Source organism: Pristiophorus japonicus, chromosome 1, assembly GCF_044704955.1.
Source record: "Pristiophorus japonicus isolate sPriJap1 chromosome 1, sPriJap1.hap1, whole genome shotgun sequence".
Taxonomy (NCBI): domain Eukaryota; kingdom Metazoa; phylum Chordata; class Chondrichthyes; family Pristiophoridae; genus Pristiophorus; species Pristiophorus japonicus.
In genome coordinates this window covers 515,485,075-515,499,887 of record NC_091977.1, presented here as the reverse complement: position 1 = coordinate 515,499,887, position 14,813 = coordinate 515,485,075, and the positions used below count along the sequence as shown (strand labels likewise).

At 45.0% G+C, this 14,813-nt stretch overlaps 1 protein-coding gene across 1 annotated transcript in view; it reads right to left on the bottom strand.

Moving 5' to 3' along the window:
- The window catches only part of LOC139271477 (protein THEMIS3-like), a 129,439-nt gene that overhangs the window by 102,263 nt on the left and 12,363 nt on the right, over window positions 1-14,813 (bottom strand). The window contains 1 exon segment of the mRNA XM_070888523.1: window positions 11,610-11,747. Coding sequence (XP_070744624.1) covers window positions 11,610-11,747 — 138 coding nt within the window.

The following is a 14,813-nucleotide window of genomic DNA, read 5'->3' as shown; positions in this document are numbered from 1 at the left end:
GTAACACCAATGAGCTTGAGCTTTTGGACTAGAATCATGACTGCAATCATTTTAATGAGGAGTGAGGACAAATTTTGCGTGCAGCCTAGACGACTTTCAATTGGCGCTATTTAACTATTCTTAGTCTAAACACTGCTCATTGACTATAATGAAGTTCTAGCCCTTTAATCATGCAGGGAGCTCCAGCTTTGGCTGCCTTTCCTTTCCCCCTCGCAGGAATGTGTCTTTTGTGTACACGAACCATTTACTCTTTGAATACCTCCCAATGCTCATTTACTGTTTTATCTGCTGACCTTTGATTCCAATCCACCTGAGGTGGATCCCTTTTCAACTCACTGAAATTAGCCTTTATCCAGATGTGTATTAATGAGGCTTGGTCCTCCAAATCGATTAGACCTCCTGCCGCAGGTATCAGGCGGATGACCCACCCGTTACACCAGTTGGCCGCCCGATGGTTAAAATCCCTCATGAGCCGATTTCCATAAAACTAGGATGCTCGGATTGCTTATGAGAGTGACTGACACCAATGGGCCCAAAAAGGTATCTATGGCAGACCCAAAATTGTAACATGCACATTAAGGAATTGAAAACCACATCCAATGGCATTGCTGAATAGCAACATGGTGCAATCAATAATTCTCTGAACCCCTGGTTGATAGAGCAATATTGCCCTTGATACTGCTTCATGCTGTTGGTGTACTGACTCACCTCTGTGATGGTGGTGTTCTTTGGAAACAACGGATGCATAAGAACATAAGGACATAATAATTATGGCCCCTCAAGTCTGCTCCGCCATGCAATAAGATCATGGCTGATCTTCGACCTCAACTCCACTTTCTGCCCTATCCCCACATCCCTTGATTCCCTTAGAGTCCAAAAATCTATCAGATCTCTTTTTTGAATATGCTAAACGGCTGAGCATCTACAGTCCTCTGGGGTAGAGAATTCCAAAATTCACAACCTTCTCAATTAAGGAATTCCACCTCATCTCAGTCCTAAATGTCAGACCCTTTATCCTGAGTCTATTCCCCCTAGTTCTAGACTCTCCAGGCAGGTGAAACAACCTCTCAGCACCTACCCCGTCAAGCCCTCTGACAACTTTATATGTTTCAATGAGATCTTATTTCTAATTTGGCCCCTTAAGGCTGATAATACAGTGGTGGGCAAAATACAGCCTGCAGACCATATCCAGCCCGCCAATGGAGTCAATCCGGTCCACCAAGGCCTGGCTTCGAGGCCGAACGTCCGCAGCACCTGACGCTTAGCCTGAGCTCTGCCCCACATAATGTCAGGGGGCAGGTCATTGTCTCTGAGGCAGCAGTGGAGTCAGAACCAAAAACAAAGGTGGGCAAATCGAATCCGCCATTTGCTCCATCACTGTGTCATTATCACACCCGAACCCTCAGTTTCTGCTTCATGAACGTGAAAGGTGAGTTACTCACGGTTTGTGGGTTTAGTTTCCATAAATCGGTGCAAACATTCCAGATAAATGCACGAGAACATAAATACTTTAAATATACAAAATAACGCCATTGGCAGCATGACTCAGAATTAACACAATCCAATCGATTGGAAGTTTGTTTACTTTGGTTTAAAACTTGCAACGAGATTTTAGTCTCAGCTCATCACTGAAGGAATTTCCAGTGAGTTATAAAATGCTATTTTTGTTTATTGCTGCAATTAGGTGAAAGGTGTTGTCTGAATTGCATGGGGGTACTGCCAGTCTCCCGGCGTAACTCTGGCACAGACCAAGTTATGTCAGGTCCCTGCCATTTCTGGGAGTTTTCTCAGTAAAGAACGGGGCAGCTTCTAGCCCAGTGGTGGCCACTGTATCGGTCTGTATTGGCCCGCCAGTTCATTCTATCCGGCTCGCTGAACGGGACAGAAATAGAAGCGAGCCAGAGCTCGAGCTGCACATTAGTCTGAGTCGAGTCATGGCTGCTCATCTCGATGACTCTTTTACCAAAGAAAGAGACCAATGCTGCGTTTTTCCTCTCCTGATACCCAGAGTACGACTACACTGGGGGTTCCACGTCGCCGTCTTGGGCACGGGAGTGGATCCCGGAGAACAGGGGCTCCAGTTAATGGGACGCGATTGTAGTTCAGGCCATGCGAAGCCTTGGGCTCCTGTAGGCAGCACACTAAAACGAGAACACCTCTCGTGTTGGAGGACCCATGGACTCGAGCTCCTCTGCCAATCAGCCACGTAGACATTCAGTATAACATAACTGGCAACGAGATACAGATAGCGAACCTGAAGATGCAGAGAACAGTGGGCATCCTGGAGAAATTTTCGGTGGGAGATGATTGGGAAATTTTTGTGGAATAACTCGACCAATACTTCGTGGCCAACGAGCTAGATGGGGAAGAGAGCGCTGCCAAACGAAGGGCGATCCTCCTCAGCGTCTGTGGGGCACCAACATGTGGCCTCATGAAGAATCTGCTCACTCCAGCGAAACCCACGGAGAAATTGTACGACAATTTGGGCACACTGGTCCGAGAGCATTTGAACCCGAAGGAAAGCATTCTGATGGTGAGGTACCGGTTCTACACCTACAAAAAGGTCTGAAGGCCAGGAAGTGGCGAGTTATGTCGCCGAGCTAAGACACCTTGAGGACATTGCGAATTTGAAGGACATTTGGAGCACATGCTCAGAGACTTTTTCGTACTTGGCATTGGCCACGAAACCATATTTCGCAAACTTTTGACTGTAGAAATCCCAACCTTGAATAAGGCCATAGCGATAGCCCAGGCGTTCATTGCCACTCATGACAATATGAAGCAAATCTCTCAGCACACAAGTGCTGTTACAAGTACTGTGAACAAAGTGATGTATTTTTTGAATCGTAACGTACAGTACAGGTCACATATGCCTGCAACTGCATGTCCGCAGATGACTCAGAGTCCACCATCAAGGGTGATGAATGCAAGGCCATTAACACCTTGTTGGCGCTGTAGGGGTGATCATCATTTCCATTCATGCTGATTCAAAGAGTACGTTTGCAAGGGCTGTGGAACAATGGGACACCTCCAACGAGTGTGCAGGCAAGCTGCAAAAGCCTGTGAAACCTGCAAACCACCACGTTGCAGAGGAGGACAGATCCACAGTGGATCACGACGAACCAGAGCCTCAGATATGTGAGGCAGAGGTACATGTGGTGCATACATTCACCATGAATTGTCCCCCGATAATGCTGAATGTAGAACTAAATGGACTCCTGGTGTCAATGGAGCTGGACACGGGCGCAAGCCAGTCCATCATGGGCAAAAAGACTTTTGAAAGGATGTGGTACAACAAGGCCTCAAGGCCAGTCTTAACTCCGGTTCACACGAAACTACGAACTTACACAAAATAACTGATTCCTGTAATCAGCAGTGCTACCGTAAAGGTCTCCTACGATGGAGCGGTGCACAAGCTACCACTCTGGGTGGTACTGGGCGATGATCCCACGCTGCTCGGCAGGAGCTGGCTGGGAAAGATACGCTGGAACTGGGATGACCTCCGAGTGCTATCGCCCGCTGACGACACTTCGTGTGCCCAGGTCTTAAACAAATTTCCTTTGCTATTTGAACCAGGCATCGGGAAATTCCAAGGAGCAAAAGTGCAGATCCACCTAATTCCAGGGGCGTGACCCATCCATCACAAGGCGAGAGCAGTACCGTACATGATGAGAAAAAGGGTAGAGATTGAGCTAGACCGGCTGTAAAGAGAGGGCATCATTTCACCAATCGAGTTCAGCGAGTGGGCCAGTCCTATTGTCCCAGTCCTCAAGGGAGACGGCACTGTCAGAATCTGTGCCGACCACAAAGTAACGATCAATTGTTTCTCCCTGCAGGATCAATACCCACTCCCAAAGGCCGACAACCTCTTTGCAATGCTGGCGAGAGGAAAGACGTTCACGAAGCTGGATCTGACTTCAGCCTACATGACTCAGGAACTGGAGGAATCATCAAAGGCCCTCACCTCATCAACACGAACAAAGGTCTCTTTGTTTATAACAGATGCCCATTTTGAATCCGTTCAGCGGCGGCGATATTCCAGAGAAACATGGAAAGTTTATTGAAGTCGGTCCCGCACAACGTGGTCTTCCAGGATGACATCTTGGTCACAGGTCGAACACTGCAGAACCTGGAGGAGGTTCTTAGTCGCCTCAACCGCGTGGAGCTCAGGTTAAAATCCTCGAAGTGCGTTTTCGTGGCGCCTGAAGTGGAGTTCTTGGAAAGGAGGATTGCGGCGGACGGCATCAGGCCCACCAACGCGAAGACAGAGGCAATCAAGAATGCACCAAGGCCACAGAACATAACGGTCGTTTCTGGGACTCTTGAACTACTTTGGTAACTTCTTACCGGGTCTCAGCACACTGCTAGAACCACTGCATGTCTTATTACAAAAAGGGGGCGAATGGGTTTGGGGCAAAAGCCAAGAAAATGCCTTTGTAAAAGCGAGAAAATTGTTATGCTCAAACAAATTGCTTGTGTTGTATGATCCATGTAAGCGTTTGGTACTAGCATGTGATGCGTCGTCATATGGCGTCGGGTGTGTATTGCAACAAGCTAATGATTTCAGGAAACTGCAACCGGTTGCTTATGCATCCAGGAGTCTGTCTAAGGCTGAGAGAGCCTACAGCATGATTGAAAAAGAAGCGTTAGCGTGTGTCTATGGGGTAAAGAAAATGCATCAATACCTGTTTGGGCTAAAATTCGAATTGGAAACTGACCATAAGCCACTTATATCCCTGTTTTCCGAGAGTAAAGGGATAAATACAAATGCATCGGCCCACATCCAGAGATGGGCGCTCATGTTGTCCGCAGACAACTACGCTATCCGCTACAGGCCAGGCACAGAAAACTGCACTGATGCTCTCAGTGGGCTGCCATTGCCCACCACAAGGGTGGAAATGGCGCAGCCCGCAGATCTAGCCATGGTTATGGAAGCATTTGAGAGTGAGCAATCACCCGTCACTGACCGGCAGACCAAAACCTGGACAAGACAGGACCCCTTATTATCTCTAGTCAAAAGCTGTGTGCTTCACAGGAGCTGGTCCAGTGTCCCAGTGGAAATGTAGCAAGAGATAAAGCCGTTCCAGCGGTGCAAAGATGAAATGCCTATGCAGGCAGACTGCCTTCTGTGGAGCAAAAAGGGCAGAGACACCTTCATCAATGGTCTCTACAGTACCCACCCAGACATTGTAATGATGAAAGCGATAGCCAGATCCCACGTTTGATGGCCCGGTATCGATGCGGACTTAGAGTCCTGTGTTTACAGATGTAATACATGCTCGCAGTTAAGCAATGCATCCAGGGAGGCGCCGCTAAGTTTATGGTCTTGGCCCTCCAAACCGTGGTCTAGGGTACACGTCGACTATGCAGGCCCGTTCTTGGGTAAAATGTTCCTTGTGATTGTAGACGCGTACTCCAAGTGATTGAATGTGAGATAATGTTGGCTAGCACGTCTGCTGCCACCACTGAAAGCCTGTGGGCCATGTTTGCCACACACAGCTTACCCGATGTCCTGGTGAGCGACAATGGGCCATGTTTTACCAGTGCTGAGTTCAAAGAATTCATGACCTGTAACGGGATCAAACATGTCACATCTGCCCCGTTTAAACCAGCGTCCAATGGTCAGACAGAGAGAGCAGTGCAAACCATCAAGCAAGGCTTGAAGAGGGTAACTGAAGGCTCACTGCAGACTCGCCTATCCCGAGTCCTGCTTAGCTACCGCACGAGACCCCACTCACTCACTGGGATCCCACCTGCTGAAGTGCTCATGAAAAGAGCTCTTAAGACAAGGCTCTCATTAGTTCACACTGATCCACATGAATCGGTAGAGAGCAGGCGGCTTCAACAAAGTGCATACCATGATAGCGCAAATATGTCACGCGAGATTGAAATCAATGATCCTGTATTTGTATTAAATTATGGACAAGGTCCCAAGTAGCTTCCCGGCACTGTCGTGGCCAAAGAGGGGAGCAGGGCGTTTCGGGTCAAACTTTCAAATGGACTCATTCACCGAAAACACTTGGGCCAAATCAAACTCAGATTCACAGACTATCTTGAGCAACCCACCTTGGACCCTACCTTTTTAGATCCCCCAACATACACACCAGTGGCAACCGGTACCACGGTTGACCACGAAGCAGAACCCATCATCCACAGCAGCCCTGCAGGGCCCAGCACACCAGGCAGCCCAGCAAGGCCAGCTGCACAGCAGCCCAGCGAGGGCCCAACAAATGATTCACAACACCAGCTTTCACACCGAGACGATCAACCAGGGCAAGAAGGGTCCCAGATCGACTCACATTGTAAATAGTTACACTATTGACTTTGCGGGGAGGATGCAATGTTGTTATATATGTGGACTTGTATTTACTCTGTACAGCCACCAGAGCGCTTATCCCCTGGAGTTCAAGGGATCACATAATCCCTTGGGAGCACAGGAATGTAAGGAGTCTTCACAAGTTGGAGAGGCACTCTGGAGACCTGCAATAAAAGACTGTGGTCACACTTTACTTTGAGCTCACAGTGTTCAGTCTGACTCTTTCTCCATACACAACATCATTCATTTAGTAATTGTAGATTTTACACTACATTTTATGTATTTGAGATAGTATCTCGCTTATTGAATTTATATTTATAAATTATTGGGACGGTAGAAGTGAGAGTGATGATCAACACTCTGAGTTGGTCTGCTTCAAATTTATCAATTTAACATTTTGCTTTCACCAACATGCGTGGTCCCTTTAAATTTGCTGCACGGTATCTCTTCCAGCGGCAAGGGCTGGTGAGTGGCCCGCGTGGGTCCTCGCGATTGGTGCGTGACTGTGTGGCCATGCACCTTAGGGGGAGCATTGGTGTGTGGCCGTCAACAGCTCACCAAAACTAGGTAAGCGACCTTCCAGCCCCAATAATTGCCCACTCATGTGAAAACCTGTAAAAAAGACTTGCATTTATATAGCGCCTTTCACAACCATCGAGCATCACAAAGCGCTTTACAATCAATTAAGTACTTTTTTAAAAAGTACTTCATTGTAGTCACTGCTGTAATGTAGGAAATGCGGCACCAATTTGCAAGCTCCCACAAACAGCAATGCGATAATGACCAGTTAGTCTGTTTTAGATGTTGAACATTGTTGTAATGCAGGTGTATACAACAAGCCCAGGCAACGTTCTTGTAAATCTCCTCTGCACCCTTTCCAGTGCAATCACATCTTTCCTGAATGTGGTGACCAGAACCGGACACAGTACTCAGCGGAGGCAAGGGCCCTGAGGCAGCACGGTCCAGCCCACACTGCAATATGTGTGCACTAGGTCCGTGCAGCAGAGTTGGTCTCCAGTCATCTTGGTTAATCCTTGCCACTGGACCAAGACCAAGCTCTGTCAAGCCCATGTGGTGGCTGGTGTGCAACGGCCACCCCACCTTAAAAAAATCCACACACAGGCATCTTCCACCCTTCAACATGTAGTTCGGGACCTGGACTATCAGGTCCCTCATTGAAACACCTGTGAACTCATCCCTTTTTGGTATTGAAGCAAGGTAGACAAGTCCCCTGGTCCTGATGAAATGCATCCCAGGGTATTAAAAGAGATGGCGGAGGTTATAGCAGATGCATTCATTATAATCTACCAAAATTCTCTGGACTCTGAGGAGGTACCAGTGGATTGGAAAGCAGCTAATGTAACGCCTCTGTTTAAAAAAGGGGGCAGACAAAAGGCAGGTAACTACAGGCCGATTAGTTTAACATCTGTAGTGGGGAAAATGCTTGAAGCTATCATTAAGGAAGAAATAGCGGGACATCTAGATAGGAATAGTGCAATCAAGCAGACGCAACATGGATTCATGAAGGGGAAATCATGTTTAACTAATTTACTGGAATTCTTTGAGGATATAACGAACATGGTGGATAGAGGTGTACCGATGGATGTGGTGTATTTAGATTTCCAAAAGGCATTCGATATGGTGCCACACAAAAGGTTACTGCAGAAGATAAAGGAGTCAGAGGAAATGTATTAGCATGGATTGAGAATTGGCTGGCTAACAGAAAGCAGAGAGTCGGGATAAATGGGTCCTTTTCGGGTTGGAAATAGGTGGTTAGTGGTGTGCCACAGGGATCGGTGCTGGTACCACAACTGTTTACAATATACATAGATGATCTGGAAGAGGGGACAGAGTGTAGTGTAACAAAATTTGCAGATGACACAAAGATTAGTGGGAAAGCGGGTTGTGTAGAGGACACAGAGAGGCTGCAAAGAGATTTGGATAGGTTAAGCGAATGGGCTAAGGTTTGGCAGATGAAATACAATGTCGGAAAATGTGAGGTCATCCACCTTGGAAAAAAAAACAGTAAAAGGGAATATTATTTGAACAGGGAGAAATTACAACATGCTGCAGTGCAGAAGGACCTGGGGGTCCTTGTGCATGAATCCCAAAAAGTTAGTTTGCAGGTGCAGCAGGTAATCAGGAAGGCGACTTACTTAAGGAAGGATATACTAGCCTTGGAAGGGGTACAGAGACGATTCACTAGGCTGATTCCGGAGATGAGGGGGTTACCTTATGATGATAGATTGAGTAGACTGGGTCTTTACTCGTTGGAGTTCAGAAGGATGAGGGGTGATCTTATAGAAACATTTAAAATAATGAAAGGGATAGACAAGATAGAGGCAGAGAGGTTGTTTCCACTGGTCGGGAAGACTAGAACTAGGGGGCACAGCCTCAAAATACGGGGAAGCCAATTTAAAACCGAGTTGAGAAGGAATTTCTTCTCCCAGAGGGTTGTGAATCTGTGGAATTCTCTGCCCAAGGAAGCAGTTGAGGCTAGCTCATTGAATGTATTCAAATCACAGATAGATAGATTTTTAACCAATAAGGGAATTAAGGGTTACGGGGAGCGGGCGGGTAAGTGGAGCTGAGTCTACGGCCAGATCAGCCATGATCTTTTTGAATGGCGGAGCAGGCTCGAGGGGCTAGATGGCCTACTCCTGTTCCTAATTCTTATGTTCGTATGTTCTTATGTTCTATGTATTATGATACGAGGGACTGCCTCGAAAAAGAAGAAGTTGGTGAATGCAGGGAGGGCTGGACTGTGTCTTGAACTATAAGCTGAGTACAATTGGGAAGTCAATGTTTAGTGCTGTGCCAAATGGTGCCAATCCGTGAATATTAAGACGAAGGTGATGATCAATCGGTTGCCACTGTAAGGCAATTGCCTCACTGATGGGTTGGGTGGCTCCATGAACTGTGAGAGCGAACCGTGAGTGGCTTATAGCTGTCATTTGAATCCTGAGGGTTCAGTTTGATTAATTTGTGTCAAGTTTTTGCTGACAGTGACAGTCACGGTGAACGCCAGCTGGCAGTCCACTTCATTCGGATTAGACATACGCCTTGAAAATAAGCTTGTTCAATAGTACCTTCATTTCAGGCCAATGTTCACTAAATGATTTCTGGCGTGATCATGACAAGTTTCTTCAATGCTAGTCAACAGTTGATGTAACACATTCAATGTCTATATTATAATAGATTAAAATTCACTATTATAGTTTACTAAGACCTTGATAGGAGCGCCAGCTACGGCTCAGTGGGTAGCACTCTTTCACCTCTGAGTCAGAAGGTTGTGGGTTCAAGTCCTTCTCCAGAAACTTGAGCACAAAAATCGAGGCTGACATTCCAGTGCAGTGCTGAGGGAGTACTGCACTGTTAGAGGTGTCATCTTTCAGATGAGCTGTTAAATCGAGGCCCTGTCTGTGCTCTCTCAGGTAAAAGATCCCATGGCACTATTTCAAAGAAGAGCAGGGGAGTTATGCCCACTGTCCTAGCCAATATTTATCCCTCAATCAATATCTAAAACAGCCTATCTGGTCATAATCGCATTGCTGTTTGTGGGACCTTGCAGTGCGCAAATTGGCTGCTGTGTTTCCTAAATTACAGCAGTGACTACACTTTAGAAAAAGCAGTTCATTGGCTGTGAAGTGCTTTGGGATGTCCGGTAGTTGTGAAAGGCGCTATATAAATGCAAAACTTTCTTTCTGTATATATGAAGTAAAAACAATAAAGAGGGTTAAATTCCTCTCTCTAGAGTATTAGTAATTTTAGAAAAATAGTTGCTGTGAGCATAAAAGCACGGACCATTATATTATCCTCAACAATGAGAGCAGTTCAGCACGGAAACAGAACCATTGGTTTTATTGGACCCCTTGCGTTCTGGTGTGCTATACTTGAGAGAGTGGACAAAGTACCTGTGGAATTTGTGAAATGGCTATCAAAGAATGACACTGCTTTGATAAATTGATGAAGCAAATGGATGAGCTTTTAGAATTTGTCACTATTTGTGAAATCTCTTGCAAACGAATGATATAAAGCGTCCATTTATTTTGCGTCACGAGACAATATGGTTCGTCACCAACTGAAGCACTACCCAGAAGCCCAACGCTGCTTCAAGCTCAGATACACAGAGGGAGATCAGATTCAATAGACTGTGGCCTCATTATCAACTGCCTTATGACAGATGTCTACCCACCCTTCTCACTAAGTACATTGAAGCCTTTACTATTGTTATTACATTTCTGCAGCCAGAACAACTAGTTGCCTACCTGCTATTGGACCAAACAAACACACTATTCAGAGATCTGCTTGCATATTTTTTGACAGTTCAATCCATCAAGCTCGTTGCATAGGAGCCCAAAAGATTAATTTAGAAGAGAGCAGTAAGCATCTGTTTGATGATGAACTGTTCATAAGGTTGAAAACGAGAGCAATGCTGAAACAGCTCGAATGATGGAGATATATCCAGGAGAGAGAATCAATACTTCCTTCTTTCTGCTGCTTGACAGTTTTACATGGGAAATGATGCATGTTGAAGTGAAATTTTCTCTCTGCGATGACTGTCCAAAGATAGCTTCATTTGTCAACTTTGAAGGCACAGAGGTGGCACATCTATCTGCTGTGGAACTGCTTGCCACAGTTTTTCACTGTCTCCAGGCATTTGTGAACCAATTTGAGGCTGGGGGGTCGGAGAACTTAAACTATTCAGTGGCCACAAACCAATATAATTGGGAGAAAAAAACTCCAGAAGAAGCAGAAAAAGGCAACGATGGAAGGAATGGATATCCTTTGCAGGCTATCATTTGGAAGTATGGCACTGAAGGGAACTACAAAAGAAAACAGGCTGCTGAGATCAAATTCAATTCAAGTGTATGTTCCAGCACCCCAAATCAACACTGACTTGAAACTAATCCCTTGTAGAGCATAGTTACACGCTGATATGAGCCCAGAGTGTGCAATTTGGCATGGTTTATCCCATCAAGCTCACAACAGATAAACAGCTTAAGCATAAACGGGGCATGAAAAGAACTGGCAAATTGTGTGCAATGCAAAGTCCCATGCCCAGCAGAAGATATTAAACTACACAGGAGTCCGTAAAATTGAAGAGGGAAAACTCACACACTGTTCACCTGTCAATTGGAGGTTCAGACAGCAGGTGAACAGTGTGTGACTCATCAGCTGTTGCTCCCTGCTTCAACCAATAATAAGAGAATGCCAATGAAAGACCATTTAACCACAATTAATAATCAAGAAACTAGAATCATTTCCAACAAATGTCAAGCAAACTGCTTACCTTTATAGAAAAGTAGCACATCTAAAATTGTCCCTCCCAATTTTTCACCTTCCAGCACCACTGCTTTGAGTTCAGTTGGAATTATGTCCGTGATCCAAATAACATCTCCTGTGGTAAAGGAGAATTTGTACAAGGATCCTGTATAAAACAAATCAATGAAAAAAAAAGTAACGGACAATTAAATACTAGACTGATTTGCCAAACAAACAGCACACATTCATTTGTCCATTCAAACGGTGCAACAATTTTTCCTCAATCTTCTGGCCTCCTTTCCTGCAGGCATTGACTCTGGCTAAGGTGCAGTCAATGGCAGCATGAGCTCTCTGGTTCCTAACTTATGTGCAGGCAAAGTGAGTGTTGGCAGGTTATTCTAGCCGAGAGGGCATCACAGTTGAACCTGATCCTGTTTTCACCTGCTGGCCGTGTATGCTCATTTTCCACGAGTCATTGCATCGTAGAATCTTACAGCACAGAAGGAGGCCGTTTGACCCACCATGCCTGTGCCGGCTCTTTGAAAGAGCTCTCCAATTAGTCCCACTCCGCTGCTTTTTTGCAATAGGCTTGGAATGTTCTCCCTTTGAAGTATTTATCCAATTCCCTTTTTAAAGTTACTATTGAATCTGCTTCCATTACCCTTTCAGGAAGTGCATTCCAGATCACAACAACTCACTGCGTTAAAAAACAAATTCTTCTCATCTCAACTCTGACCCCTTTGCCAATTACCTTAAATCTATGTCCTCTGGCCACCAACCCTTCTGCCAGTGGAAACAGTTTCTCCTTATTTACTCTACCAATACCCTACATCAAGAGTACAAATCTTGACTTTTTTTAATCTCCCCAGCCCATCTGTGCTGAGATCAATTATATCACATTCAATTGCCATGCTACCTGAGATCAGCTGACGCAGTACAGATTGGGGATTATATCTGGGATCCATGGTCTGTAGGGTTCAGACTTAAATGGTTCATTTGGCAATCAGTAACTAGTGGGGTGCCACAGGGATCAGTGCTGGGACCCCACTATTTACAATCTACATTAACGACTTGGATGAAGGGACTGAGTGTAACGTAGCCAAGTTTGCTGATGATGCAAAGATGGGAGGAAAACAAGTTCTGAGGAGCAAGTTATTATTTAAATGGAGAAAAATTGCAAAGTGCTGCAGTACAGCAGGACCTGGAGGGTCCCTGGTGCATGAAACACTAAAGGTTAGTATGCAGGTCCAGCAAGTGATCGGGAAGGCCAATGGAATCTTGGTCTTTATTGCAAAGGGGATGGAGTATAAAAGCAGGGAAGTCTTGCTACAGTTATACAGGGTATTGGTGAGGCCACACCTGGAATACTGCATACAGTTTTGGTTTCCATATTTACGAAAGGATATACTTGCGTTGGAGGCAGTTCACAGAAGGTTCACTAGGTTGATTCCGGTGATGAGGGGGTTGACTTATGAGGAAAGGTTGAGTAGGTTAGGCCTCTACTCATTGGAATTCAGAAGAATGAGAGGTGATCTTATAAAAATGTATAAGGTTATGAGGGGGCTTGACAAGGTGGATATTTCCACTGATAGGGGAGACTAGAACTAGGGGGGGCATAATCTTAGAATAAGGGGCCGCCTATTTAAAACTGAGATGAGGAGGAATTTCTTCTCTCAGAGGGTTGTAAATCTGTGGAATTTGCTGCCTCAGAGAGCTGTGGAAGCTGGGACATTGAATACATTTAAGACATAGATAGACAGTTTCTTAACCGATAAGGGAGTAAGAGATTATGGGAAACGGGCAGGGAAGTGGAGCTGAATCCATGATCGGATCAACCAAGATTGTATTAAATGGCAGAGCAGGCTCGAGGGGCCGTATGGCCTACTCCTGCTCCTATTTCCTATGTTCCTATGTTCTTATGTAAAAGGATTTAATTACGCCCGACAGCTTTGACTATCATTTTATGCAATGCATTCAGCTTGCAGGCGCCAAGAGATGCCCACGTTAACAATAACATTTGTTTTGACTTAATCATCTGTCAACGGTTGCCATTTTGGGAAATCAAAAATAAATTCCAACGGCGAAGAATTGTGACCAAACTTTTCAATGAAAGTAAAACATGTTCTTGTGAGAATTTCATGCAGAGAGGCAGACCAATGCAAAAATAGCTCTAGATGGAGAGTGCAATTGTAGGGCGACATGCTTTTAATGTACATTCCAACATAAGATGAGAAGTGACTGAAATTGATGTTATCATGAGCTTGGGAAGCTGGAATTGTAGCCCTTACTACCCTTGGGGAATGGGAGGAGGAAATTGGATATGAAGCAAAATCCAGCAAGCTCTGGGGAGGGAGAGAGAAGGCAAGATAGATAGTCACAGATAGATAGATTTTTAACCAATAAGAGAATTAAGGGTTACGGGGAGAGGGCGGGTAAGTGGAGCTGAGTCCACGGCCAGATCAGCCATGATCTTATTGAATGGCGGAGCAGGCTCGAGGGGCTAGATGGCCTACTCCTGTTCCTAATTCTTATGTTCTTATTATGTTCAAAGTGCTGTTCCAGTTGCTATCTTGTATCCTTGTTACCAGGTATTATTAAATACACCTTCTTCTATATACATAACTGTGTTCGGATATTTATCTGGAAGAAGTTAAAGGCGGTGAGGAGTGAGGTGCCGATTTTTCTCTTCAGAGTCTAGGTGCAAGAGATTAAGGGCAGAACCATTTATGGTTTTCTGTCCATTATGTATGAGTATTTAATGTGCTTTTAAAAGATTCCTCTCTCCACTATTTTAGAAGCTGTTAACCCATGAGTGTTCATATCACTCAGTAATATCTGGCTATAGTAACTTCAAGATGGTGAGTCTGACTTTGCTGTGAAGTTATCTATTTGGAAGATTAGGAATTTTGACATTGATAGGATCAGGAAAACTTCAAAATATGATCACTCCATGTCTGTAAATTTTTGCTCTGAATGGTAATACTATTCTGTGCAATCTATACAGCTATTTTATGCGATACATTTCAAAATTCACTGGCTCTTAGGTGCTTTGGAACATGGTGAGGATGTGAAAATGTGCCTTGTAAATGCAAGTTCTTTGTTCAGATTTCATGTTCACAATCTCATTTGTTCCCATGTGTAACATCGCTACTGGTTCAATCCAAAATTCTGCCCCATTCGATCATGTCCTTATTTCCATAGCCATTACACGTCACAATGCTATTCACATTAT